The sequence below is a fragment of the Xenopus laevis genome, chromosome 2S (genome assembly GCF_017654675.1).
Source record: "Xenopus laevis strain J_2021 chromosome 2S, Xenopus_laevis_v10.1, whole genome shotgun sequence".
Classification (NCBI taxonomy): domain Eukaryota; kingdom Metazoa; phylum Chordata; class Amphibia; order Anura; family Pipidae; genus Xenopus; species Xenopus laevis.
Genome location: NC_054374.1, coordinates 35,196,757 through 35,224,343, shown reverse-complemented (window position 1 = coordinate 35,224,343; position 27,587 = coordinate 35,196,757). Strand labels below are relative to the sequence as shown.

Here is a 27,587-nt window from a genome sequence, read left to right as displayed (position 1 = left end):
ATAAATTCACCCATCACTAATAGTATGCCTTGTGAAGAGAATTTCATGGTGGGGAAATATCAGCAGCTCCACAAAAAGTGTTTACTAGTCTGCATCTGTTATTGGGAATGTTTAAACAGGGTTACAAGCATCCAACTTCTGTAACATCCTGTTCTGTATATTGTTATGTAGCCCTGTCTTGTCTTAGAACAGGGATCCCCAAACTTTTGGGGCTCCTCTTTTCCATCAGCCTAGCTAACACGACTAGAATATACTATGGCTAGTCCTACTGTCTAGTTACCTTGTTCAAAGGGGATCCCTGTTCCTCAACTTCACTAAAGGGGAAGTTGATTTAAGATACGCTTTTTGCTGGGGCCTTGTTGTACCAGGCCCACCAGCAGATATCAACCCTGATCAGATGATGGAGGCCATAGAGAAAGAGACCTGAGGGGTCATTTAAAACCCTGTGGGAGAATTCTGTACTGAAATCCATTTTTCAAAAGAGCAAACAGACTTGTTTTATATTTATTTTTGAAATCTGACATATTAGTTTTCTAGGTGCCCTAAGTCATGTGACTTGTGCTCTGATAAACTTCAGTCACTCTTTATAGCTGCACTGCATGTAAGAAATATACCACACACCCCTTTCTTTTCCCCCAGCAGCCTATCAACAGAGCAATGTGAAGTTAACCAGATAACAACTCCCTGACGCAAAATAACGGCTCTCTCATGGATAAGAGAATAGTACTAAATAGTAAAAATCCAAGTCTCATCGCAACTCCTCCAGTTACATTATGTAGAAAAAAAAGAATAGTTTATCTGAAAGCAGTTCTTGGCTCTTTCTGAAAGCACAGGGTCAGACACAATGACCTGAAATACACTTGTCGATTCAGGAATAACATTTTATATGGTAGAGTGAATTATATGTAATGTAATAGTGTAATTTAGAAATAAAAACTATACCATAAAAATCATGACAAAATCCCTTTAAACAGGAAATGGTCAAACCTTAATGGGCCAAAAGGGGATACAGGTGCCAGGCATTTAAAAATAGACGGAAATAATCTAGTAGAGAATGTATCAAGCCATAGGAGAATTCAACACTTTGGGCAGGCCCATTTATTAAAGGTTGAATTTTAGTGAATTTGGCAGGCTATAAAAGTTTCATGTTTTATATGTTATAACAGTTTTGCTAATGAAGGTGAAATTGCCCTTTAAGCTGTGAGTGGCTAATCTTAAATTGTTACAAATGTATCTTTGCTTATCATAAATTGTTACAAATGTATCTAACTGCAGGTACTGAGTGTTCTGTGCTCTCAAAATGCCAAAATGCCTCTTATTTAAGTTTCAGAAACTTTGTAGCTCTTTCTGTTGTCAGTGCAGGAGATCATAGAGAAACTTGGGACATTTTAATAAAAATCTGGGACTGTGAGCTAAATTGTCAAAATCATGACTGTCACGCAGAAAACGGGACACTTGGGAGGTATGTGTTTGTTTCAAAGGAAAGTCTTTTTTATGTACTTGATAGAAATAATTGGTAAATTATACATTTTTTTTAATTACTGGCCCTTTGTTTTAACAAAAATTAAATGTAGATAAACACTAAATATAAATACGGTTTATATCTCATTTGATGGAGCGATAATAGCACAGTACCATTTTTTTCTATGGGACTGAAAAGAAAAAAGCTTCCGCTTTTGCTTTTCTTAAAGTGTGTCACTAATGCAGGTTGGAATTGAGAACATGAAAAAGCTTTCATCTTGAATAAAAAACACAAGTAATATAGTCACTCTAGAGCTTAAAAGGGATTATCTCTTCTGCTTTGATGGTGCATGTCCCTCAGGAGGGCAGAGCACTAAATAATAAATATGAAGATGGTAATACAGAGCGTAAGAATAAGACAAATGCAGTTGAGCCTAAAGTTAGCCATTATGGCCCTGCTTACCTGGTGATAAGCCAAATATTGCACTTGTGCAACTAATCAGCCGATGGAATACTCAGCATATGTGTGAGGAAGTGTAGCACATGAATTCCAGATAAGCTAATAACCAATAACAAGTGCAGCATTCAGTCATTAGTCCCTTTTCCTATTTTAGCTAACCATGGTAATCAGCCATACTACATGAAATTGAAATATTGGTGCATGCATGCATGGCTGGAACTAGGTGGGGGTGCTGTGCAGGTACCTGTTAGAGAGTCTTCCCCAGTATGCGTTTGCTCTCCCCTACCCTCTCCTCCGCTGCTCTGCTCTCTCTTTCCCTCCACCAATCACTCCTGTGTCACCATGAGCATGCAAGTTTACTTTCGAACATGCACACACATGGGTGAAAAGCCTGGCGGGTTACCTAAGGTGCCCAGCCAGCTTGACCTGACCCTCCCCTAACTTGCTTCTCATTCAGATGAACAAGTTATGGAGCACTTGTGATTTTCCAATCTGGTGCAAGCTTCAGGGGGTCGACAGACCCCTGGACACAAGTACTTTATAAATGAGCAGTAAGTAACTCTTGCATTTGTGTCTGGGGTAAACAAAGCCTAAAATTGTTCAGGCCCACCCATACACTAATAAAAGAAGAACCGGCACTCAGAGCTCGATGCATGCGGGCAAAGCCCTGCGTGTTTATTACAATGTAACGTTTCGGGGGCGGGCCCCTTCGTCTGACTGACGAAGGGGCCCGCCCCGAAACGTTACATTGTAATAAACACGCAGGGCTTTGCCCGCATGCATCGAGCTCTGAGTGCCGGTTCTTCTTTTATTACGCTTACTACAATTGGGGTTGCTGATCCCTTCTGACTGTGCACCGGGCCAACTTATGCTGGAGAGGCCAGGGTGTGCTGGTGGGTTTCTGCAATTTCCACCCATACACTATTCACTCTTTTCAAAAAGACAAACAAAAGAAAAGAGCATAGTATGTATGTATGCATATTTTTATTTGCATGGTGCTCCTTGCAGGCAAAACACTATACAGTAGAATTAGTTCAGCACAGCACCACGTAGTTAAAAAAATGCCTTTATTCAAATTATCATGGAAGACCCGCTCAGCAACGTTTCAGGCCTATATATGGCCTTTTATCAAGAGGAACAAAGAGAGCCAGGTGTCAAAGTCAGAACGGAAGTACACAAATGAATCATTGGCAAACATGGCAAACTACTTGTGATCCAGACATAAAGGGTTAATTTGGCACTCACTAACGTATGATAATAATAATACATTTATTTACTAGGCACATTTATTATGTAATGAATGGCAATGAGTCAAAGTCCTGCCCAAGTACAGACATCATGGGGGACAACTCTAGATATTAAAGCTATTTAGCCCCAAACAGGAATTGTATTGATCCAGCTGAATGAATTGTGGGGCATTTGACGGAAGTAGGTGAAGTTCTGCCATAGACTGAATAATGATCCAGCTTTCTGCTGCCATGTTTTATTGCACCAGAGGTTGACAGATCAGTTGGCATGGCATGGGAAAACATATCAATGGTACAAAAGTGCAGGTCCAGTATTAGAACGGAAAATGCATGTATATATTAAGCAAAGAATTTAAACTTGTTTTAAGGGTCCAGTTCCATAGTGGAGTGGGTCATGGATAGTCACTTCCAGGACAAATGTGGAATCTGAATATGCAGTAAGCAGCATTAGATATAGTGTGCGTTTGTTGCAGTTCCCCCGCAAGGTATAAAAATAGTCTTCTTTAATCCTTTTCTTGCAAGAAATTCTATTATACATCTTACATCTAGCTATATGTATAGCAGAAAGCTAAGCAGGATCAGTGTTCCCTATCTAAACCAGTAATTACAGCCTTGCCTGGAAAGATAAGAAAAGGCAAAGGGATCACAGTATACAGTCATTTGCCATTTTATTCATCTCCTGTAATAACTCATAACTAAAAACAATGTGCAGGTATCTATTATTCGGGTGATCTCATTTTCATACTTGTTTTTTCCTGCTTTTTAGCATTATATAATATATTGTATTTAGGCAACAGAAATATTGTAATGAGATCAACTTTACAGTAGCAGTCCTATTTGTTAGAGTATGTTTGCTGTCAAATCTAGTGTATTCAGACATTGTCTATTGCCTTAGCAACAAATACGTTCAGTAGGACTTTAGATAATATATTTCCCTGACCTGGGACAAAAAGCTCTACAAAATAAAGCTGAGTTATATTTAATAAAAGTATCATTCTTTCTAGAAATAAGGCAGAATTTTCAAATGAGAGAGTTTAAGAGGATCCCCACTAAATACTGTAAATACATTAATGTGTAGTGGTTCTACAATGCCAGGGGTTAAAGGAATTGTTCAGTATAAAAATAAAAACTGGGTAAATAGGCTGTGCAAAATAAAAAATGTTTCTAATATAGTTAGTTAGCCAAAAATGTAATGTATAAAGGCTGGAGTGACTGGGTGTGTAACAGAATAGCCAGAACACTACTTCCTGCTTTGCAGCTCTCTTGGTTTCCACTGATTGTTTACCAGTCAGTAACCAATCAGTGACTTGAGGGGGAGCACATGGGCCATAACTGTTGCTTTTGAATCTGAGCTGAATGCTGAGGATCAATTGCAAATTCACTGAGTAGTTATGTCCCATGTGCCCCCCCTTCAAGTCACCGACTAACTCAGAGTTAGAGAGCTGAAAAGCAGGAAGTTGGATTCTGGCTATTAATTTAGACACCCAGTCACTCCAGCCTTTATACATTACATTTTTGCCTAACTATATTAGAAACATGTTTTATTTTGTGCAGCCTATCTATTTACCCAGTTTTTATTTTTAAACTGAACTGTTCCTTTAAAGTATGAGGAGCAATATTTAGTTCAACAAAGATAGGTAGGATACAAGATATTCTGAGTTATCCAGTGAGGTCTAAGAATCAACATTTAAAAAGTGATGGAAATGCTTTGCAAATAGAACTGCTAACCTGTACCAGTGCGGTTGCCTATAGCAACCAGTTGACAGGCGAATTAGTCATTTAGAAGTTAGAAAAATGAAACCAATGATCTGATTGGTTGCTATGGTAAACTACATTGGTGCAAATTAACTCTTTAATGTACATTGCCAAGTCTTGCTATTTCTCCTCTCTTGCTCAAGCTTTTGTGGCCTGCAATAAACATTCTCTTTCTCATCACTCACTGGTCTTTTTCTGTTTCTACATAATTCTTCACAAATATTCTCTTTTCAAATTCCTTATGTGATATAACACAACACTTGAGGGGTCCTCCCCTTCCTTGGGTGAATTCCAAACTGTTTGTGCAGGCAACTAAACTGATGGCTCATGGCTCACATGCAGGGTTAGACTGGGCTGGTGGAACACCCAAGAAAAAACCTGGTGGACCTCTGTCCTTGTGGGCCTCGCTGACCAAGATCCACTCCTGCTGAAGGCCTGTGTGCATGCTGCCTGAGCTCCCCCTGGCCTTGTAAAAAAAAGGCACCAGGTGGACCTCATGGTTGGGGACCCAGGTGGGATGGGGCCCTTAAAGGAGAAAGAAAGCTACCGAAGCAGATTATTGCCAATAAAAAACAAACAAGAACACTATATTTATTATGCAGACTGCTTTACCATACCTGAGTAAACAGCTCTAGAAACTCTCTCTGTTTGTTAAGGATAGCAGCTGCCATATTAGCTTGGTGTGACATCACTTCCTGCCTGAGTCTCTCCCTGCTTTCTCATAGCTCTGGGCTCAGATTACAGCAGGGAGGGGAGGGGAAAAAAGGGAGGGGAAGAGGGAGAGAGGAGCAAACTGAGCATGCTCAAGCCCAAGCCCTGGAGGTTTATGCTGAAAACAGGAAGTCTGACACAGAATCCCATGTGTACACAATAGAAAGAAAGAAATGCTGTGTTTCTTTTGACAGAGGACTCGGAGCAGCATTACTTTGAGGGCTTACTGGTGTATTAATATAGACCTCTCTGATAAAGCTTACTTAATTTTAGCCTTTCCTTCTCCTTTAAGGTGGCAGCCCAGTGTGCCCTGGACTACCAAATCCAACACAGCTCACATGTAACAATTGCCTGCATGTGGCTGCAAATACACACGCCATTGATTGCAACTGAGAACTCCTGGTCTACAAGATGATGCCAGCATATGATCAGGGTGACAGAAGCTTAATTCAATAAACTAGAACAGTAATCTTTCAGGGTTTCTAGACCATGTTCATGGATGGTTCTTTGTCTAATGTAACTGCAGAAAACACTCATAGATGCATAGATAGGCCTACATTAGAATATGGACCGGATTGCACAAAGCTGCGCCCGAGGCCACATGGTCCCAGCTCTCAAGCAACGGAGCACTGGGGAGCTTTGAGTCTCCAGTGCTCCTTAGGATGGGGCTGGGTGGCATGCCTCCCCTAAAATTTTTCTGTCCTAGGCCCGGGCAGAATACCCGAATCCATCTTGGAAGATTCGGCCGAATTCCGAACTGAATCCTAATTTGCATATGCAAATTAGGGGTGGGAAAGGAAAAAGTGGGAAAAAATTGGGTTACTTGTTTTGTAACAAAAAGTCACGTGAAATCCCGTCCTCCCCACAATTTGCAAATGCAAATTAGGATTCGGATTTGGTTCGGCCAGGCACAAGGATTCGGCCAAATCTTGTCTGAATCCCAAACCGAATCCTGGATTCAGTGCAACCCTAATATATATATATATATATATATATATATATATATATATATATATATATATATATATATATATATATATATATATATATATATATATATATATCCTTGAAATAGGTCCCAGAGAGGACCGAAACGTTGGAAATGAACTTGTGAATAAAGCACATTTAATTCACTATAATGAATGAGTGCGGGTCCATTTACTGGAATATAACACAAAACTTTGACCAACGCACCACCATCAACAGAATTGAATCCGGGAGGAGTGCATTCACTGTACCGACATTATATATATATATATATATATATATATATATATATATATATATATATATATATATATATATATATATATATATATACACAGTATAAATATATATGCAGTATATATATAAAACAAAAAAGTACAGGGTATAATATTACCAAATAATTAGTCTAGCACCTACAAATTAGTTGCATCGATTAGAAAAAAGAGGAAAAAAATATAACCAGAAATGTATCTTGATTACAAGAAACTGCACAAAGAAAAACCTGAACAAAACCAAGCGAGGAAGCCATAATCACAAAACTCACATTACTCTAAAGCAATCTAAAGGAGCTTAATTAAGTAATATTTGCAAAGCAGTAAAGCAAATGCAAGCTAAAAGTTACAGTGAATACAAAGCAGCTTATTAGCGCTGTCTTCTGTTTTCGGTTCCATGAATCTAGAAAAAGCATCAGCTCCACCCAGTGTATCTTATAGGGAAGTGTTCTAGCAAGAGCACAGCTCTATCGATAGTGTGTTGGGAAATCTGACCTGTTTCGCCGAAAATTTGCAATACTGTGAAAAATTCGCCAAATGCATTGAAGTTTATGGGTGACAATTTTTTGTGACGCACAAATTTTTAAAGTCTATGTGCATCTTTTTTGAGGTTACACCTGTCGAAAAACAAATGTGCATGAAACTCATACTAACTTTAGTAGTAATAGTAAAAAAACTTTAATTCGCGGGCAATTTTTCACAGCAATTTCATGAATTTATTCACCGGAGATGAAACACGAAAATTTGCCGTGAATTTGCGCCTGCTGAATAAATTCACCCATCACTAGGAATGACTTTGATATAGTTGGCCAGCTTAAATATATTGCAATATATGGACAAACAATCCTTGTTTTGTTTAAAGGGTAAGGCATTTTTAGTAGTTTAAGGCATTTGTCTATATATATATATATACCGTATATAAACGTGGTTGGTACTGGCACTCACGATAATAAATCCAAATCGCCTGGGTGCAGTGCTCGCAAATTGGTAGACAGAAGTACACAGAGGTTGCACTCGTAGGTCTTATTAAAAACAAAAAAACTTTTTCTTGTGGGCACAGAAACTGACGTTTCGACTGGATCGCCAGCCTTTGGCCAAACAGTGCCTCAGAGAAGGTTGACAATCCACATAGGGACTAACAAATGGCCAATCACCGCACTTATTTGGCATCCCAAGAACATTTTTCATGCTAATGTTGCTCCCCAACTCCTTTTACTTCTGAATGTGACTCACAGGTTCAAAAGGTTGGGGATCCCTAATCTAGAAAATACAGCAGCCTTTCTGTTTATAGATTTTTCAGAGTTGGTTTTAAATCGAACCTATACTATATATGTTCTACTGCGTTTTATGCAACTAGGGGAACAACAAAGCTGTCTGACCGGCACTATCCTGACCAAATGTGTGTGAGCTGTTCCGAGCCATTTACTAATACATTTTGCTTGCAGTAAACATGTTTCTATTTACTGATGTATCATTCAAGGGAACATGTACCTTCCATGACGGTGTTGCTCCAGGCAATTGTTGCATTCGGCATATTATAAACAGTTAGGGCATTAAGGAAGCTGTAGACACCATAGAGACCAAATCTTAAATCAATACTGTATTATATAGCATTTATCCAAATCCCCAAGGGCCAGTAGTAAAATGTAATAAAAAATATACTCATTTGAGAATCCTGCCTGCACTGTTTAAATTGTATTCTTTATTCTTGGTTTCACCCAGTTGTCATGTAGAACAGCACTATATTTACCTCTCTTACATTAGACTAACATTGACAACGACAAGCAATAGCTGCACATTATCCCAATGTGGTATAGAAATGAAATCAATGCTATAAGTTAGATTCCTAATAGAGAATACTCTTGCATCTCCGAGTAAGCTTGGGTTGCCTTTCCAATGACTAGGGGGTGGATAAGAGTCAGTTTTAAGGGAACATGTATATCCTGTTCTTTTACACAAAATAAGAAGGATGGCAGGGTGGGATAAAAAGTGATTTTTTATATTCAGCCATTTTTTTGTAAGCATGAACTGTACCTTTTCTTTAGCTTTGGCTTTGGTCGCTTCATCCATCCAGTCATTTTCCTTCTCAAGCATATCGATAAAAGCCCAGCGAATGCCGTCAATCAGCTCTTCCATCTAGACAACAGAAAAAGTCTTATACCGCCCCATAAATCACTAAAAATAGTATAAGAAAGAGAACATTGCAACTTTTTTTTTAATACTTTAGATTTATTTAAGTGTAAAACAATTCCACCAATCTCTATTCATTCCTGCAGGAGTTTATGAGGCATATTGATCAATATGTGAAAGTTAGAGTTCACCATTTGATAAATACGCCTCTAATGAACAGAGGGCAGCGGAATTTGACCGTGGTGAGCTCTAATTTCAAATTATAATATATTTGACCCTTATTATATTATAAATTATGAATGATTATTTTAAGCATCACATTTATAAAAATGTCATTCTTTTTGTAAACAGTTTTTCAACATTGTCGTTGAATACAATTTTTTTTTCTTTTTTTGGGTTCTTCCTATCCGAGATAGTGTTAAATCACCAATGGGGCCCATTTTATAGGAATAGTGCATCCACATATGTAGTTATCGAGTAAAGGCTGCCTTGAAAAAAATTCTTTTAAAAACACAGATGCCCCTCTGGTCCACACTATCTGGTTTGTAGGGTACAATACTAAAGATGCAGGCTTTCCCAAAATCATCTCTCTAACCAAGAAGATCGGAAGTTATATACATCTGCAAGCACAGCTCACAATTTGCACTTTTCCACACAGTGAGTTGTGTCTAAAACCACTTTCACTAAAAGTGGTTTTGTATAGTGGAGTTTGGTGCCATTCAGTCCTCCTGCCTTTTGCTCCTTGTAGGGTGCTGCTGTTCCTATTGACACAGGGGAATTGCACTACTGCCTGGTTCAGAAGTGCCTGTAGCTCCATGGATCCCTCCATCCCTCCAGCACCCCTGCAACACCGGTTCTGGGTACGAATCTGGGCTGGTGGGGCCCACAAGAGCCGAGGTCCCCCCATGTCCTGCCAGCCCAGTCTGACCCAGACAAAGTATTGGCCACAGAGCAGTTGTGCCAAGTGAATGGTCCTGTTGTGCCTGCAATGCAACAGAAATTCTGGGGGGGAAATCTACCTTATGGGCAAAACACTGCATTTGCACTGAAAATTGTACTTTGACTTAGGCATCTTTCCATAGCAAGAAATGTAGAAATGTTCGATGGACAATCATTTTTAAAAAATTATGTTTTGGATTGAATATGAAAGTCCTTTTAAAGGAATTGTTCAGTGTAAAAATAAAAACTGGGTAAATAGATAGGTTGTGCAAAATAAAACATATTTCTATATATATATATGTAGTTATAGTTAGTTAGGCAATAATGTAATGTATAAAGGCTGGAGTGACTGGATGTGTAACATAATAGCCAGAACACTACTTCCTGCTTTTCAGCTCTCTTGGTTTACACTAACTAGTTACCCTATCTAGTTATCAGAGACTTGAAGGGGGGCCACATGGGTCATATCTGTTGCTTTTAAATCTGAGCTGAATGCTGAGGATCAATTACAAACTCACTGGACAGATATGTCCCATGTGGCTCCCCTTCAAGTCACTGACTAACTCAGAGTTAGACAACTGAAAAGCAGGAAGTAGTGTTCTGGCTATTATGTTAGACATCCAGTCACTCCAGCTTTTATACATTACATTTTTGGCTAACTAACTATATTAGAAACATTTTTTATTTTGCACTGCCTATATCTATTTATACAGTTTTTGTTTTCACACTGAACTGTTCCTTTAAGGACAGAGAAAGTCTAATATACAATATCGCAAGGACCTCCCAATAGATGAAATTGCACATTTTTTCCCTGGGTTAGCAGTCCTCTTCAGAAAAAAAATGCATCTCCCTGAGGTTCTTTTTAACTCAGAGTCACATGGATATCTTTATCAATATTTCCCAGGGATCTCTTACTGCTAATGTGCAAGTCTTGCTGGGAACAAAGGTGCCATGGGCAACACTGATAAAACGGTGGCACTGCTCTTAAATAGAACAACCCCCAGGGCATAGCATTTGAGGAGTTAGATTGTCCTTTAATATATAGAAAAGTAGATGCAGCATTTAAAAAGGTGCATCCACTTTTGAATGGCTTATACTTCCTAGTTATAATCCAACAACATAAAAAGTAGATATTGTGAAAGGCAACATAATTTGCCAATTTGTAGATTCAGTTTATTAATTGTCTATTATTAATTAGTATTACTATCATTATTATTAATTAATATTACTTATACTAGTCTACTGTTAATAAAAGGACCAATAATGTCAAAAAGTTTTTTTTTTTGCATTTAATGTTTTTACCTGTTAGTCTAGAACTTACAAATAAATTATTTGTTTTTTTCTCTTTTTTCTCTTTCTCATACATCCTATGATGTATGAGAAAGAGTTCTGTAAAAAATCATAAATACCAATGGACTACTCTTTATCTCCCAGCGTCATATCTAAAATCATTGTATTCTACCCCCCCCCCATGGTTACACTGCAGTTTATTTTTATAAACTATAGTAGTGTTTCTCAAGCAAACACAAATTTGACCAGTGCAGAGTAACAACCTGTTAAATAAGTATAAATTACTTAAAAATAAATACACACCCATATAGTAGCTTCTATTACATTTTACAAATAAAATGGACTCTTACTTTCAGCAAACACGATTTAAATATTCGGTTTCATAAAACTGTAACTTATTTTTATGAAAAATATCAAAGCAATTCTCATCTAGAAATTATACTGACTCTATTTACAGCGAACAACTTGACCACCAATCAACGAAACAACTCAATAACTTCTACTCCACTGTGAGACAAAGAAAGCCACATACATTTATTAAATCTAAAAATGACAGTTTTTATCACTCAGGTCGTTCATTAATATCATCTATAAAACCTGCACATCAGTCGTCTGTAACTGTCGTGGTCTTATAAAACATAGTACAGGAAAGGCTTGGTTGGTTTTAATACTCAATAAAATATCAAGCCCTTATTAAGACCTTCGTTTTTATAGGATGTAATAATTACAGAGAAAATTAAATCCTGCTAATTGTATCCATCTTTTAAGTCTAAACACCTAGAACTGCCCTATCCTATTAAAATAAGGTGAATTACCATATCCTTCTTGTCTTCTTGAAAGTGAGCATCAACAAACAGCTTCCCAACCGGATAGGGGATAGAATTTTCAACATAATTTACACATCTGTCCCAACGTCCTGCCAATGAATTGGTACCCAGGAGGATCTGCAAAGCAATAAAGTTCAAGACAACTAAACAGTAGAGTCCAATACATATAAGCATTATTAAGAAACTCTAAAAAGGACACCAGAAAAAGATGCTAGTTTGAATGAAATTATATAACATTTATTAAAAAATTATTTGCCCTTTAATTATTAGTTACAGCCCTTCCTTAGGGAACTGAGACAGAAAATCCTATGCTAATTTCAAAATATAAATTAAGCATCATTTATTAAAGGATGTACAGGAAAGGGGGAACTATTTTTCTTAAGATTTTTCTTGCCATTTTTCATCATTTACTGCTTTCTTAAATTCTGTTCCATGATCTTCTAGAACAGGAGCTGAGGAGAATCCATAATGGGTAAAATACAAAAAGAGTCAACAATAATTGAGTCGGAAGGTTGAGTAAGATCTATAGCGTACAAGGCCTTGTGTTCCATAGGCCTAACCCATAGAATGGGCAAAGGGGCAAGTACCATTAGCAAAATATCATAAATGCATTTCTAACATTTCTAATATACAGTCATATGTTGGGAACCCCTCTTAATTCTTTGGCGTTTTGTTTATCATTGGTTGAGCTTTCAATGTTGCAACTTCCTTTTAATATATAACATGCCTTATGGAAACGGTAGTATTTCAGCAGTAACACAAAGTTTATTATTTATATTCATCATAACAAAATTAGACAGAGATTTCTGCACCCCAACAGAGATATTGCATCAATACTTAGTTGAGCTCCTTTTGCAAATGTAACAGCCTCTAGACGCCTCCTATAGCCTTTGATGAGTGTCTGGATTCTGGATGGCGGTAATTTTTGACCATTCGTCCATATAAAATCTCTCTAGTTCAGTTAAATTTGATGGCTGCCAACCATGGACAGTCTGCTTCAAATCATCCCATAGAGTTTTGATTATATTCAAGTCTGAGAATTGTGACGGCCATTCCAGAATATTGTACTTCTCCCTCTGCATAAATGCCTATGTAGATTTTCAAATGTGTTTAGGGGCATTGTCTTGTTGGAATATCCAACCCTTGCGTAACTTTGTGACTGATGCTTGAACATTATCCTGAAGAATTTGTTGATATTGGGTTGAATTCATCCAACCCTTGACTTTAACAAGGGCCCCACTTCCTGAACTAGCCACACAGCCCCACAGCATGATGGAACCACTAAATTTGACAGTAGGTAGCAGGTGTCTTTCTTGGAATGCGGTGTTCTTCTTCCGCCATGCAAAGTGCCTTTTGTTATGACCAAATAACTAAATGTTTGTCTCATCAGTTCAAAGCACTTTGTTCCAAAATAACTGTGGTTTGTTTAAATGAGCTTTTGCATACAACAAGTGACTCTGTTTGTGACGTGAGAGCAGAAAGGGCTTCTTTCTTATCGTTCTGCCATACAGATGTTATTTGTGCAAATTGTGCTGAATTGTATAACGATGTACAGATACACCATCTGCAGCAAGATGTTTTTGGAGGTGATCTTTGGGTTGTCTGTAACCATTCTCACAATCCTCCTCATATGCCGCTCCTGTATTTTTCTTGGCCTGCCAGACCTGGGTTTTACAGCAACTGTGCCTGTGGCCTTCCATTTCCTGATTACATTCTTTAAAGTTCAAACTGACAGTTTAAAACTCTGATAGCTTTTTGGAGCCTTCCCCTAAACCATGATAGTGACTGTCACTCTTCAGAGGAGAGTCAAACAGAAGCACAACTGGCAATTGGCCACCTTAAATACCTTTTCTCATGATTGGACACACCTGCCTATGAAATTCAAGGCTTAATGAGCTAATCAAACCAATTTGGTGTTGCTAGTTGTCAGTATTGAGCAGGTACATGCATTCAAATAAGCAAAATTACAAGGGTACCCACATTTTTGCACAGCCAGTTTTTCACATTTGATTAAATTTCATACAACTGAATACTGCTTCACTAAAAATCTTTTTTCAGAAAACACCCGATTTCCTGGGAAATGAAAGACATACGACTGTAATCTTTTTTGTAGAGTATATTATTATGCAGGCTGAGAGTGGGTTCCCAAACTTTTTCATATGACTGTAAGTGACTTTCCTGTAACCAAATTTGCTTATATTTTCATTAGGACAGGAAGAAAAGAATAAAACTATAGTTAAGTCCTACCCGTGCATATTCCAGCTGTCTGTACTGAAACCGTCTACTGAGGTTTGGAACTCTTGAATACACAAATCTCCATATTAGGTAGTTGGCAAGAGTCCTGTGAAATCAGCACACTCATCTTAATTACAAAATTATAAGGTCAACTACAGCAAATGATAGAAAAGTTCTATGGCAGTAGTTTTGAATACTTTCAAATGCCATCACATGCCATCTAGTCGGATGAAGACAGAGCATGTCGCATTCACACCCTACAGTTGTGTCGCATCAGATGGAAAATTTCCAAGTAGTTTACACATCAGATTTTTGTTTTGGTTTTTACATTATTTATATATCTTATGCTATTGACAGCAGTGTTTGTCCCTTTTTTTCTTGATGGTTCAGACTGTTGGAATGTAAGACAAGGCAGCTGATTAACAGAACTGTTTTTGCTGGGGAACTAAGACTTTTGCAACATTATCTAAAAAATAACAAGTAGGTGATAAGCAAATGCTGCTTTCAATAGCAAATTGTGACCATTTTAAATAAATGTATATTGGAAAGTTGCTTAGAATTATGTTTTCTTTTATTGGGCACATCTTTATTTTTGGGTTGACTTGTCCTTTAAAGGATGGAGTTGGGATCCCTATATGAGAAGCTGTCTTCTTCTTGGTAGGTGAATAGGGTTGTTATGCTGTACAGAGTTGTAATTTGCCCTACACGTCATAATTAAGATTTTCCATAATATTGCATGGGCAATATTGCAAACCTCGTAACTACAACCTGCCGTATCCTCTTTGTCAGCTTCTCTCTTTACCCACTTAGGGCCCAGCTGCCTCCATACAATTCTTGCTGCTAAACTTCCAGTTGGTGCCAGTGTTTTTACTTGCTGAGGAATTGTGGGTGTTTTCGTTTAATAGCTGAAGGCTCCCTTGTTCAAGACACTTGCTTTATAGCGTAAAATTAATTCTTTTGCTACATGCAGTAATACAGTACATGCTGTATGCCGTGTTATTAAATAAATAGCTCCAAGACATAATATTCTGCAAAGCAGTACAGGAGTAACAACTGAAAAATAAAAAGTATATTCATTTGACATGAGTTTGAAACTGTGCAAAAAGGAGGACTGGATGTTTTTATGTTTATCTGACATTAATCAGATTATGGATTTCAGAATACACGGAAACAGCATATGACAGGAGGGCTATGGGAAATTTCACCACCGTGTAAGAACAGTGAACTTACTGTAGCGCAGAAGATTATGCTGCAAGATAGCCGTTGGTGACAGGCATGGGATTTGTACTAACAGAGATTTGTGTGTTATCAAGCTCTTTAGTGGCAAAGTATTAAAGACAAAACAATTTAATCCCCAGCGTGCTACGCAGTTTACCCAGGATAAACCCTAATAGAATGAATGCATCTAACGTCTATAGAGGAAAAAAACCCTGCAAATGATGGGGTGCCAGGAGATATAGTGGTCCTAGTGAGGCACAGGTTGATAAGCAGTTTGAAATATATTTTTATAAAAATGTCCCATTTCCAAAGTTATTTCCACATCTGCTTATATTGTCTCCAGTCCCCAAACTCCAAGCTTCCTCCCTCAGTCATTCTCACTAGTGATGGGCGAATTTTTCCCATTTTGCTGCACGAGAAATTTGCGAATTACCCCTGAAATTTGCAAAAAGGTGAAATATTAGCGAAACACGAAAATTGATGCCGTGGCAATTTTTACACCAGTGTTAAAGTCAATGGGCGTCCGAATAGTGTTGACGCGCGACTGTTTTGACGCAAGCAAATTTTCCGATGCACGTCCAAAATTTTTTAACGCTGGCAAATTTTTGCCCGAGTTTTGGGAATTTTTTCGCCGGCAGCGAAATGCGGAATTTCGGTGCGAATTCACGCCTGCCGAATTTATTCGCCTATCACTAATTCTCACACTAAGCATGGGGATCAAAAGACAATGATGTTTTGGTCATACTGTATGTACCTCTACTGCGACTTTTCAAGATCAGAAGCCTATTCACTAGTCGTTAGAAACACTATTTGCTCCCACAGCTTGCACTCACATCCTTCTCTAGTGGTCATTAAACATAGAGTCCAACATGTGGAGGCCCATTTATCAACATTCCAATTATAAAAGTTATGACAAAATCCAAATAGAAAAAGCACAATTGAAATTAAATAATGAATAGTGCACTAAAAAAATCTGGAACCTCTAAATATGCCCCTAGGCATAGAATCATTTTTCTTCATCTTTGGGGAGTCATTATTTAACAGCAACAGGCATGCTCTTCCATCAGTTTGAAGTTTGATTTCTGAATGCTACAAAGATATATACTGTAGTAAAGCAAGCCATGCAGGAGAAGGGCAGAGACAGCAAAAATGTATTTATAACATGCAAATATAGACAAAATATACACAGTATGAATGACTCTCCACTGTTTTTTCAGTTCACGCTCAAGGGGTGGTTCACCTTTAATTAACTTTTAGAATGTAGAATGGACAATTCTAAGAAACTTTTTAAATTGTTCTTCATTATTTGTTTGTAGTTTTATAATTATTTGCCTTCCTCTTCTGACTCTTTCCAGCTTTTAAATGGGGGTCACAGACCCCATCTAAAAAAAAAACAAAAGCTCTGTAAGGCTGCAAATATATTTTAATTGCTACTTTTTACTACTCATCCTTCTGTTCAGGCCTCTCCTGTTCATATTCCAGTCTCTCATTCAAATCAGTACTGATTTGGATCCTAGCAACCAGAAAGCTGAATCTGCAGAGCTGCTAAATAAAAAGCTAAATAATTCACATCACAAATAATAAAAAAATTAAAGCAAACTACAATTTGTCTCAGAATATCACTCTCTACATCATACAAAAAAGTGAACTCAAAGGTGGCAACCGGTTTAACATATATCATATACTGCTCAAGTCCATTGGGACATTGTACTACGTGATTGTCATTATTTTCTAATAATAACCGGCAGTCTAAACTAAAGGACCACTGCCTTTCCAATTATTGTTCAATAAGCTGCAAGTCCCTCCAGTTCCTAGGACCTTGATAACATTTGCTGTGTTAACTCTCCCTCCCAAAATGTTAGTAATTGAGTAATTATTAACTAGAAAACCTATTTTTAGGTTTTAGGTTAATTTAGAGAAACCATGCAAAATAATTTGATAATACTTTGCCAGAAGATGTTCTCAGTCCCCTTAAATTGCCTTGATACTATTCCATTGTAAGCAAATTAGATACTTGAGAAAAGGGCTCTGAGGACAGTAAATTCATTTCCTATCCTTTTAATCTTTTTTTTTGCTCTTATATTTCCCAGAATAGGGCGAGTTTTTACTTCACTTCTTATTAACACTAATTGTGCCATTGACTTATTATTGTCTATTTGACAAGAAAGTCACATCCTGACTCACTATAAAGGTCCCTGGACAAAGAGACCTCTCTATAATATGTATTTTCCAAGTAGTGTAGCCTTACTTTTTTTTTAGATCTGTGAGATCTTGAGTTTTTGCAGTAAAAAGATTTCAAATATTTGTAATTTATTAAGTGCAAGCACAAGAAAAGATATTGACATCTTAAGGCTGGTGAGTTTGTGTAGAAGTTGATGGGAGTTGTGTTAGCAAAATGTAATTCAAAGTGTAATTTAAAAATTAGCAAACGTTTTTGAGAGTAATTCAAAAAGTGGCAGACTGACTGCAAATGATGGTTGAATGTGATTTGAGCTGGTTTTTTTCACATTTTTTAAATGATCAGGTTTTTAAAATTCTAGTTTTTTTAAACAAATAAACACACACAAGCGAGTTTAAAAATGTTCAATGAAAATTCAAGACAATACAGCCTACATGTCCTCCTTGGATCTTGTTCTTCCTATTGAGCTAACTCTTCAGGATGCATTGCATCCTTTGGTGGTACTTGGATGTCCCGGACTTCCTTTACTCTTCATCATGAGATGGTACTTTTAACTGGGCTATATGTCTGCTTTGTGCCCTGCTGGCAGTTCCACTCCATCAGTCTTAACCACCTTACCTTTCTTTAATACATCAAGCCACACTTCTCCAGTTTAAATGACATGTCAATGTCCTCGTTGTATTTCCACATGTAAGGGATACCCTTACATGCCACTGTAACTGCAGTTAGCCACTCCACGGGGAGTGGGTATGGCGGAAGCCCAGGGGTAAACCCATAGATAACTCAAGGCACAGACACGAAAGGTTGAAGGTTTAATGGCAACCAGTAACAGAAACAATGGCAGGAACAGGCAAAGCGATATTTGGGGACGGGCCAAGGTCAGTATCAGGGAATCCACAGGATAATGAGAAATTGGGAAACACAGGAACTTTGAGGTACTCACACAGGAATCAGGGTTTACAGGGATCAAAGTACAGGAATCAAGGTCTTCAGGAAACAAGGTTGGCAGGTCATCCAGGAATAACAAAATACATTCAATGACTCAGCTCTGAGCAAAGCTCAGGGGGTTTATAAAGGGCAGAAGATGGGGAATAGGAAACACATGAGGGAAATGAGGTGGGTGGAGAACAGGGAGGAGACATACTGGAAACAGGCAGATTCGGGAACAACAACAACGACAAGGTCAGGACCAGCCCTAAGAGCCTCCAGTGGCTCACATGGTAAGTGCAAGAGTCTGGACAGATTAAACCAGAGTTCGAATCCCAGCTGATCCTGACACCACACCTGGATCAGCCAGTCGAAGTCTCATTCAGTCTCAGTCTTGATGTCATCCATGCATATCCAGTCCTCGAGATTATCTGGCTGAGGAGTTTCAAGCCTCTGCAGAACAGCAGCAGGGATAGTGCATCACCTTGGTATGTGTTGAACTTAATGGCCACTTATGCAAGCTGTCTTACTTTGACTTCTAGTGTTGTTTTCCATGGTCCTCCTGTGTTCTTGAAGAAAACCTTTAGTGCCCTAATGACTATGTATAGCACCAGACATTCCCAAATCCTTGAATGTGGCATTTGGTCATAGGCTTTCCTGTAGTCAATCCAGGCTGTGCTCAGGTTGGTCTTTCTAGACCTTGAGTTCTAGGAAACTGCTTTATCTATGAACAACTGGTGTTTTGAACATGTACTGGCCCATATGGTCTTTTAGCTTTGCTGCTAGATGCCTGATATGATTTTTCATGATGTAGGAGACAGGTTATTGGCCAGTAGTTAGATTAAGTTGTTTGCTTGTGAGGGTATTTCATGATCAACACTGTCCTTCCTCATGTTAGCCAGTTTGCATATGATAGCAAAAATTCTAACTGACAAACAATATCAATGACTGCCTAAGGGTATTACCTTTGTATTTTTTTGCCAAGAGCCTGTTGATATGCATTTCTTTACATTAATTATTAATTTTTTTTTTTTTTTTCAAATAAAACTGTTTAATAAAGAGCTGCCAATACATACTTTTACTTTGTAACAACATTCTGCCAAACTGAATCCCTCTAGGATATTATCTATACTGGAGTTTTTTTTTGCTGTCAAGCAAGCCATTCATAGTAAGATCCACTAGCTTGACAAGGTCCCAAATGCACTGATCTTTCCCACATGCTGTGCCAAAAAAAGTCTTATTCAGTCATGTGGTCTCCAGGATAAAAGACTGGAAGATAATATGGCCTATGCAGAGCCATGAGGAGAAAATCGCACCCTCTGTTTGGCTCCATATATGGTCACCTTGCTTCTAAGTGGGGGTGAAGTGTCAAAGTCATGATCTAAACTGTACTGTGTATGGTCAGCTCTAGAGGCATTTAGGTTATTTAAATTAGGGGGCTTTGCTTTGAGACAGAGAAAAAAGTTATGGCAGCTTACATTTCTGAGGAAACAAGGGCATCTGCATACTTAACATCAGTTTGATTTTATGCTTTTCAACTACGAGTTTAGTAAAATGCATTTGGCAAACTTGCAACTTGATAATAGTAATTAGATTGAGCCTTGCAAGCAATGTTATATTATTTAGAGTCTGTGATTAACCGTAGGAAGGATAGGGTTAAATCTAGGTTGATGCTTATCTTACTTCCAAATGTAACTTCTAATCAAACCATAACATTTTAATAAAAAAACATTTTATTTTTTAAATAAACAATATTTCTTTTTTTATTATTTTTGCATAAGAAAAATAATGTGTTAAATCCCTTCAGAAAGTTAAAATATATATTACCAAAAGGATTTTTGTCCATATATTGAGCTTGGCAAGGGTAGGGGTTCTTGACTTCTACTGGATCAACAGGGCTAAAGGGATTATAGAACTACACATATGCATGCCCCCAGCCTAAATTATTTTTAGAAGAATAAAGAACGTAGCACAATTTTCTCAATTGCAGACATAAATCGCTGTTGCGTTCATGAGTTTACTTATGTGCTGAAAAAAGCTTGGCAATCTTATTAAGTTTGCCCAGAATGAGCTTTTGTAACAAAAAATACATTTCTGCAGCATTGGCATCATAAATGGGCCTGTCGGTTTTTGTAAATCTGCATTTGTGTTTAAATGGTATCACTTCTGACTTGCAGCAGCAATAATGGCACTAGCCCATTCACTTGGCACAAGTCGATTAAAGTTACTGACGCACAAGGGAATCTTGAGAATATCAGCAGCTCCAGGCTGCAGGGTTCCCTTGCACCAATGCAGACACTTTACCTTATTTTTAAGCAGAAGGCTTCACTGCAAATTGCAAAGGAGCATGTATGAGTCCTTGGGCCTTTCCAAATAGGGTCAATGTGTGCTCGGTTGTGCTTCCAAACTTTGAATTCTAGTATGTACTTACTGGGTATTCAACTGATTAAATTGAAATTGGTTTGTGTGTGTTTAAATATGCAAAGTAAAACTTCATTATGGTTGTTTAAGCCCTTTATTGATACTCATAGCTGTGAAGGTACCTTCCCAAAGTCCAATTAACTACAGGGTAAATGGATTACTGCTCATTAGAAAATTGCTTGCAGGAGATAAAGAGAAAAACTGACCTCAGTGCAGTTACTCATAGCCTGCCTAGTATCATATGAATATATGAAAAAATAAGCTCTATTGTAAATGCTGCTAACAGAGTTGGGCCCATTTTCTCTTTAGGGGGGGGTCAGTTCAGTGGCTTAACCAGATATTACTGGGCACCACAGCAAATTATTTTTCAGGCCTCTATAATGTCTGGAGGTTGACCTGTTTTACCAATATTTATTAAAATTGTATATGAATTATACCTCATGGGATCCCTATACCTCCTGGGCAACCCTGCAGCCACAGGGTCTGCGTCCTCTGTAGTTACACCCCAGGTCAGTTGTATGATGATAACAGACAAAAGAAAGTTAAGATATTTAATGCCATTCTAATTTAACATCCTCTATAACAAAGAGTAGAATTTCCATAAGGCAAATGGTCTATTAAATGCACCTTATTCCACGAAACCTTACAGTGCTGATGTCTTCATTATTATAAACAAATTCCTCATATTTGTTTCGCCCCCTTATTAGTTGGGGAAAAAAGACTGGATCACTGTAAATTCTTGCAGTGCCTGAACTGGATACGACCATGAAAAGGTTCATGTTTATAAATAGAAATCCTTTAGCTCTGAGATGACTTGGCAAACTCTGTACTGAACTGTGAAAATATGTTTACAGAATCAGCATGTGTGCCATTAAAAAAGAAGCAGAGCATGAACCAGCTGTGATTGTAATATGTTATTGTATCTCATCTTCTGGGTGATTGCAGCAGCATGCGAGCTTATAGAAAAGAATTCAACCCTTCACTGGAATGGCTCTAATCCTAAATGAAATGCCCAGCGTTGCTGTAAAATGCATAGAGCTGATATCTGTTGGGATTCTCCATTGCTGTTTACCTTCAAAAAATTGGCTTTTTTGATGTTCACTCAGTCATCAAATATTAGAATATTCTGCCTATTCTACCAGTAAATATGGTGTAAGCTTTAAATGATCTATTTGAATTCTATAATGTATATTTGTGCCTGCCAGATGCATGTATGCTGTGTTTGTATGTATGTATGTGTATGGGTTAGCATCTATGTCTGTGATGTGTGTAATATTTGTATTTTTGGGTGATGGGCTCAAAATCAGGGGGTTAAAAAAACATGCTGCTCCTTAGCTCTCTGTCACACTTAGAACCTTCTCTCACATTTCAAAGGGTTGCAAGGGCTGAATTATAAGACAGAGCTATTAACTATGGAGTTCATTGCTCCATAAACCCTTCTCTCCCACTCTCACTATTTTTTCTGCTTGTATCAAGTTTTAGATGCCAAGCATCTCAGAGGGGTTGTACATCATTGTATTCTATATTATCCCTTTCCGCTACTTCTTCTGTAAAATTGCCCCCCCCATTCTTTGACTGCACTCTTATTTCAACCTGTCCAGCATTATACAGTACCTGTTAAGCATCAATTTTCTATTAACTATGTATCTTTAACTTATCAAATATTTCAGCTGTTTTCTTGGAAATGCCCAGTTCCTATGTGGCAGCTGTCATGTGAAATGGGATTGTCTTTATAAGTTATAAAACATCATCAGCATGGATTGGTTTTGTATTATGTTTAATAAAGCTGTGGCTTACTCTAAACCAATTACATTCATGTCTATTTGTTATGGGTAGCCTGTTCTGAAGTGGTATGCTCTGGGCAGGACCGCCATCAGAAATCGCAGGGCCCCGTACGACAAAATTTCCTGGGCTGCGCCCACCTCATGCCCCACCTACAGGTCTGCCCTCCCCACCACACAGTAAAAAAACAAAACAAATATTGGTGGCTAGGGTTCCCACATGTTAAAAAAAAATTAAAAAGATATTGGTGGTCATCTCTACAGTCTACCCTTACTAGCCTCCTTGTTGGAGCCTTTGGCTGCTCTGCTAATTATCCTAATCCTGACTCTCACTCCTAAATCAATTATTACAAAACTATCTGGGCATTCACTTTACTTACTGGAAAGTACCTCATCCGGCACCACATAACTTCCTCCAGCAAGTAGTTAAAAAGGAGACTTCCATTTTTATAAATTAGGGGAATCCTGACACCCCATGGCCAAACACTGAACAGCCAAAGGACATACCCCTCCCCCTTCCTAACTGTAAAACAGGCCTCCTCTTAGTTGGCCATAATCCCCCTGGGAAATGAAAGACCAGCAAAACATTGAGCCACCTACTCTTCCATATGGCAATTATTATGTAATTTTTCCTTCATGATATTAGCCTGTAATCAGACTTCAGGAGGAAGGATGTGCACATAGCAGTATAGCATCGCTTATAAATGTATAGCAATGAACTGCAAACTTCAAAATTCTTATTCAGAGTTCCAGCCACTTAACCACCTCCGGTGGAATGAGGATACTGACCATTTCTTGCCAAGATCCAAATACTATGAACATAGTTGGCCTGCCTGTGACTTATACTGGCTTGTCCTTTCTTAATAGTGTGTTTAAGAACTGCTTTCTGATGTCTACTTGACTGACCAGACACTATTTATTAAATCAGTGACCTTTTAGTTGTAGATTTGTTACCAAGGAAAAAGAGCACTCGTGTTTGCCTGTGACTAACAAGGGCCGCTTTGGATCATGGTTCAAATTCAAGTGCCAGGGGATGAATTCCTGGAAATAATAACCTGGACCCAAAGTTTCAATAATAGAAAAACAGAGAGAAACAATAATTCTTACAAAACCTTACCTAGAGGCGTTTTAGAAATACACATTTTTTATCATATGCTATACTACACACTATTTGAAATTTTCCTAGAGTATTAATAAAGACTGGTTTTATTTTAATTATACTGTACACTTTTTGCTTTCACAGTTTATTTTGTTTATTTTAATGAAGACTAAAAATTAATTTGCCCTGCAGAGGAGCACATGGGCACCATCTTCGGGCTCTTTGGTATTCTTCAGGTTCTCTTGCTTCCCCTTGGCAACATACGCAGTTGCTATGAACTGGAAAACTACTCCAATTGCACTTGCGCCATTGCTACAAACTAGAAGACTGCTCCAACTGCACATGCCAATATAGCGTTCACTTCCCAAAGAGCCAGAAGATGGTGCCCATGAGCTCCGCTGCGTTTACTCTGCACCTATTTGTGAGTAATGAATTAGGGGTAATCACCTATGCAGGGGGGAAGCTGGGAGGGGGGACTATTTAGGGTAGTGCGTTTTTATTATTGGGGGTTAGTTCTCCTTTATATTTGTAAATATAATTACTTTTGAAAGCAGCATTTGCTTAAAGGGGTGGTTCACCTTTAAGTTAACTTTTTGTATGTTATATATTCTAAGCAACTTTTTAATTAGTCTTCATTATTTATCTTTTATTTTTATAATTATTTGCCTTTTTCTTCTGACTCTTTCCAGCTTTCAATTGGGCGTTGCTGGCCCCACCTAAAAAGCAAATGAAACCAATTGCAAATTGTCTCAGAATATCACTCTCTACATCATACTAAAAGTTAACTCAAAGGTGTTACTTTGGTTGCTACTTTTTAGGCAACAATTTTTTGGGTTGACATGTGCTTTACTATATAAATGATATACACATACCTTTTCTCCTCAGATTCTAATATATTAAATAGGTCTTTAAAATGCTGTGGCACCCGGATGATTACATTTTCAGATGAATCAATATTTTTAAGTTCAGGGTGAATGTTGAAATCAATAACGTTCTTCAAGTAGGATAACCAATCAAACTGTGGGTGAAAAAATAAACAATATGAAACCATGGCCAAAAGAGGGATAAATACTGCTGAAAAATTACCTTATGGCCTTTTGAAAAGAATGAATATATAATTATGAATACATCAAGGACAGTTCTCACAGTAAAGGTACATATTTCTGACCATGCTGACCCTATTGACAATGTGTCTTGTACCTCTCTATTTACCCTCTTGATCTGGCTTCCTTTACCACTATCCACCTGCACCAACTGGAGCTCTCAAAACCATCTCTTCATGAGTTTTCTTAGTAGCATTTTTTATCTATGACTTTGCTTCTTCTGTTTCAAACTCATTATGGGGTCTAAACTTTTCTGTTGGAGTAAAGCTGGTCATACAATGGCAAATATTAGCAGTTAACTGTGTGGGGGGAGTCAGATATAACTTGGGAATGTAAGAAAATCGAATTAGACAATGACACAATGGGACTGCGGAAGCAAACTTCAGTCTTCAGGTCTGCGTTGGGCCCATATGGTGAGTTCACCAAACCAGCTTTCAGTGTATGGCCAGATGTACTGTGCAGTACTAATTGGTTAGGTCAACTCAACCTTCTAACAACCTTTATATATGGAACACAAAGCTAAGAAGCAAGCACCATTCAATTAAAAATGCCATATAACTACTTCATTTGTGTGTACTACTGGTCTAGTAACCCATAGCAACCAACCAGCAGGTAACATTTATTGGTCACCTGTATTAAAGCAAACATTTTCCCTGGCCCTTCCTGGGCCAATGAAAATGTGCACCTCCTGTGACTACCTTAAAGGAGAACTCAACCCCCCACTAATAAAAATCCCTACCCAGTACCATACATAGTCCCCGAAGATAACCGAAGAGCCAGAAGATGGCGCCCACAAGCACCGCTCTTAATCTGCACCTATAGCTGAGTAAAGGATTAGGGGCATTTATAGGTGTTATCACCTATGCAGGGGGAGCAGGGAAGGTGGGTTGAGTTCTCCTTTAACCCAACATTTTTCATCTGCTAATTGGTTCTGCTATTAATTTGGGACAAAAACAGTAGTTGTTTGTGACAGGAACAATGTTTTGCTGAAAAGGCTCAATTTTTGGGAGCCGACACGGTGAGCTGTTTATTACATCCTATATAATAATAATGTAATATAATGCATTATACACATTATACTTAATTTGCTTAGATCCCATTTGGTACCTGTGGTATCATAGCACTGAGTTCCGAAATGTTCATTTTGTTATACGTCATTTCACTGGTCCTGTTCTCCTGAGGAACAGTTATCTATAACGAGAGAAGCAAATAAATATTTACATGTATTTACAAAAAAGAAAATAATCGATAATATTCAGTGCTGGTCTTGCCTGCAGGGGGTACCACTGACTGTAGTGGTCCCTTTGCTCTTTTTGGAGCACACAGAATTAACTATTTTCTAGCTATTCTAGGTTCTGCTTGTGTTTTCTTTATTCCAAGCAGTGACAAAACTTAGTCCCTGTGTAAAATGTATAATGAAGCAATAGAATTCTTAACGAATAAGTTGCAATTTGAGCATAGGACTGGCCAGATATGGGATGACTTTGACGTACTTGGCCAGCTTAAATATATTGCAATATATGGACAAACAATCCCTGTGTTGTTTAAAGGGTAAGGCATTTTTTAGTAGCTGTATGCACAACATGTCTCAATGTCTTAAATATATTGATAATGGGAAAATCCAGGAAGCCAGGTAATTATATAGGTCTGGCAGGGGGAGTTGCTCAGGAAGACTTTGATCAGTCTAGCAAGAGCTAATAGATTCTTCTCTTGGATTGAGATGTTCTGTCTTCAGGATCCCCTCCAACTGCTCTGGCCCCCCACCACTGCAGCAAATCCCCCTGCTCCTGCCAAAACAAGCTGCAAGCCCATCCCCCATGCACCTTTACCCGTGCTCGCATGTACTGTTTTAATTTCTGTGACCGGGGCAAGAGAGAGAAGTCAGTCCCTACATAACCTATAGATCATACCTCCCAACATTTGAAAAATGGAAAGAGGGACAAAATGATTGTTGTGCATAGCATGGCAACATTTTTTAACCAAGCCTGTTTTATGGCAACACCTCTATTTACCATGTCCATTTTACAAAATATGTCAGGTTATGGAAACACATTTCTGGGAGTTTTAGGGCTGTGTTTTATGTGTTATAACAGTTTTACTAATGAAGATGAAATTACCCATTAAGCTGCTAGACCCAAGAGACTTGCTTATCTTAAATAGTTTCAACTGTATCTTTGCTTATCTTAAATTGTTACAAATGTATTTTAGTTTAGGTGCTGAGTATTCTGGGCTCTGCCAAAAAGCCTCATATTTATTCAGTTTCAGAAACTTTGTATCTTTTTCTGGCATCAGTGCAGGAGTTTAAAGAGAAACTCTGGACTTTCTAATAAAAATCCGGGACTGTGGGCTGAGCTGTCAAAATCGGGACTGTCCCGCAAATCAAGACAGTTGGGAGGTATGTAGATCACAGGAGACTATGGGGCCCTTTTACTAACAATTGAGTTTTCCTATTTTTTAATAATTTGATATGTATCAAGCAGAAAAAAAACGGTATGCACCGAATCCACTATTTTGGATTCGGCCGAACCCCTGAATCATTCGCGAA

General features: G+C 38.1%; 1 protein-coding gene across 2 annotated transcripts in view; it reads right to left on the bottom strand.

Annotated features, from left to right (window-relative positions):
- Window positions 1-27,587, bottom strand: part of phex.S (phosphate regulating endopeptidase homolog X-linked S homeolog) — a 125,652-nt gene that overhangs the window by 51,218 nt on the left and 46,847 nt on the right. For both annotated transcript variants that reach the window (XR_005965763.1, XM_018249081.2), the window contains exons 8-12: window positions 26,150-26,233; window positions 24,812-24,957; window positions 14,327-14,420; window positions 12,068-12,196; window positions 8,928-9,029 (exon numbers count right to left, since the gene is read on the bottom strand). Coding sequence is in view for 1 of the 2 variants with exons in the window: in XM_018249081.2 (XP_018104570.1) it covers window positions 8,928-9,029; window positions 12,068-12,196; window positions 14,327-14,420; window positions 24,812-24,957; window positions 26,150-26,233 (555 nt within the window). In the remaining variant the exon portion in view is untranslated. The remainder of the gene's footprint in view (window positions 1-8,927; window positions 9,030-12,067; window positions 12,197-14,326; window positions 14,421-24,811; window positions 24,958-26,149; window positions 26,234-27,587) is intronic.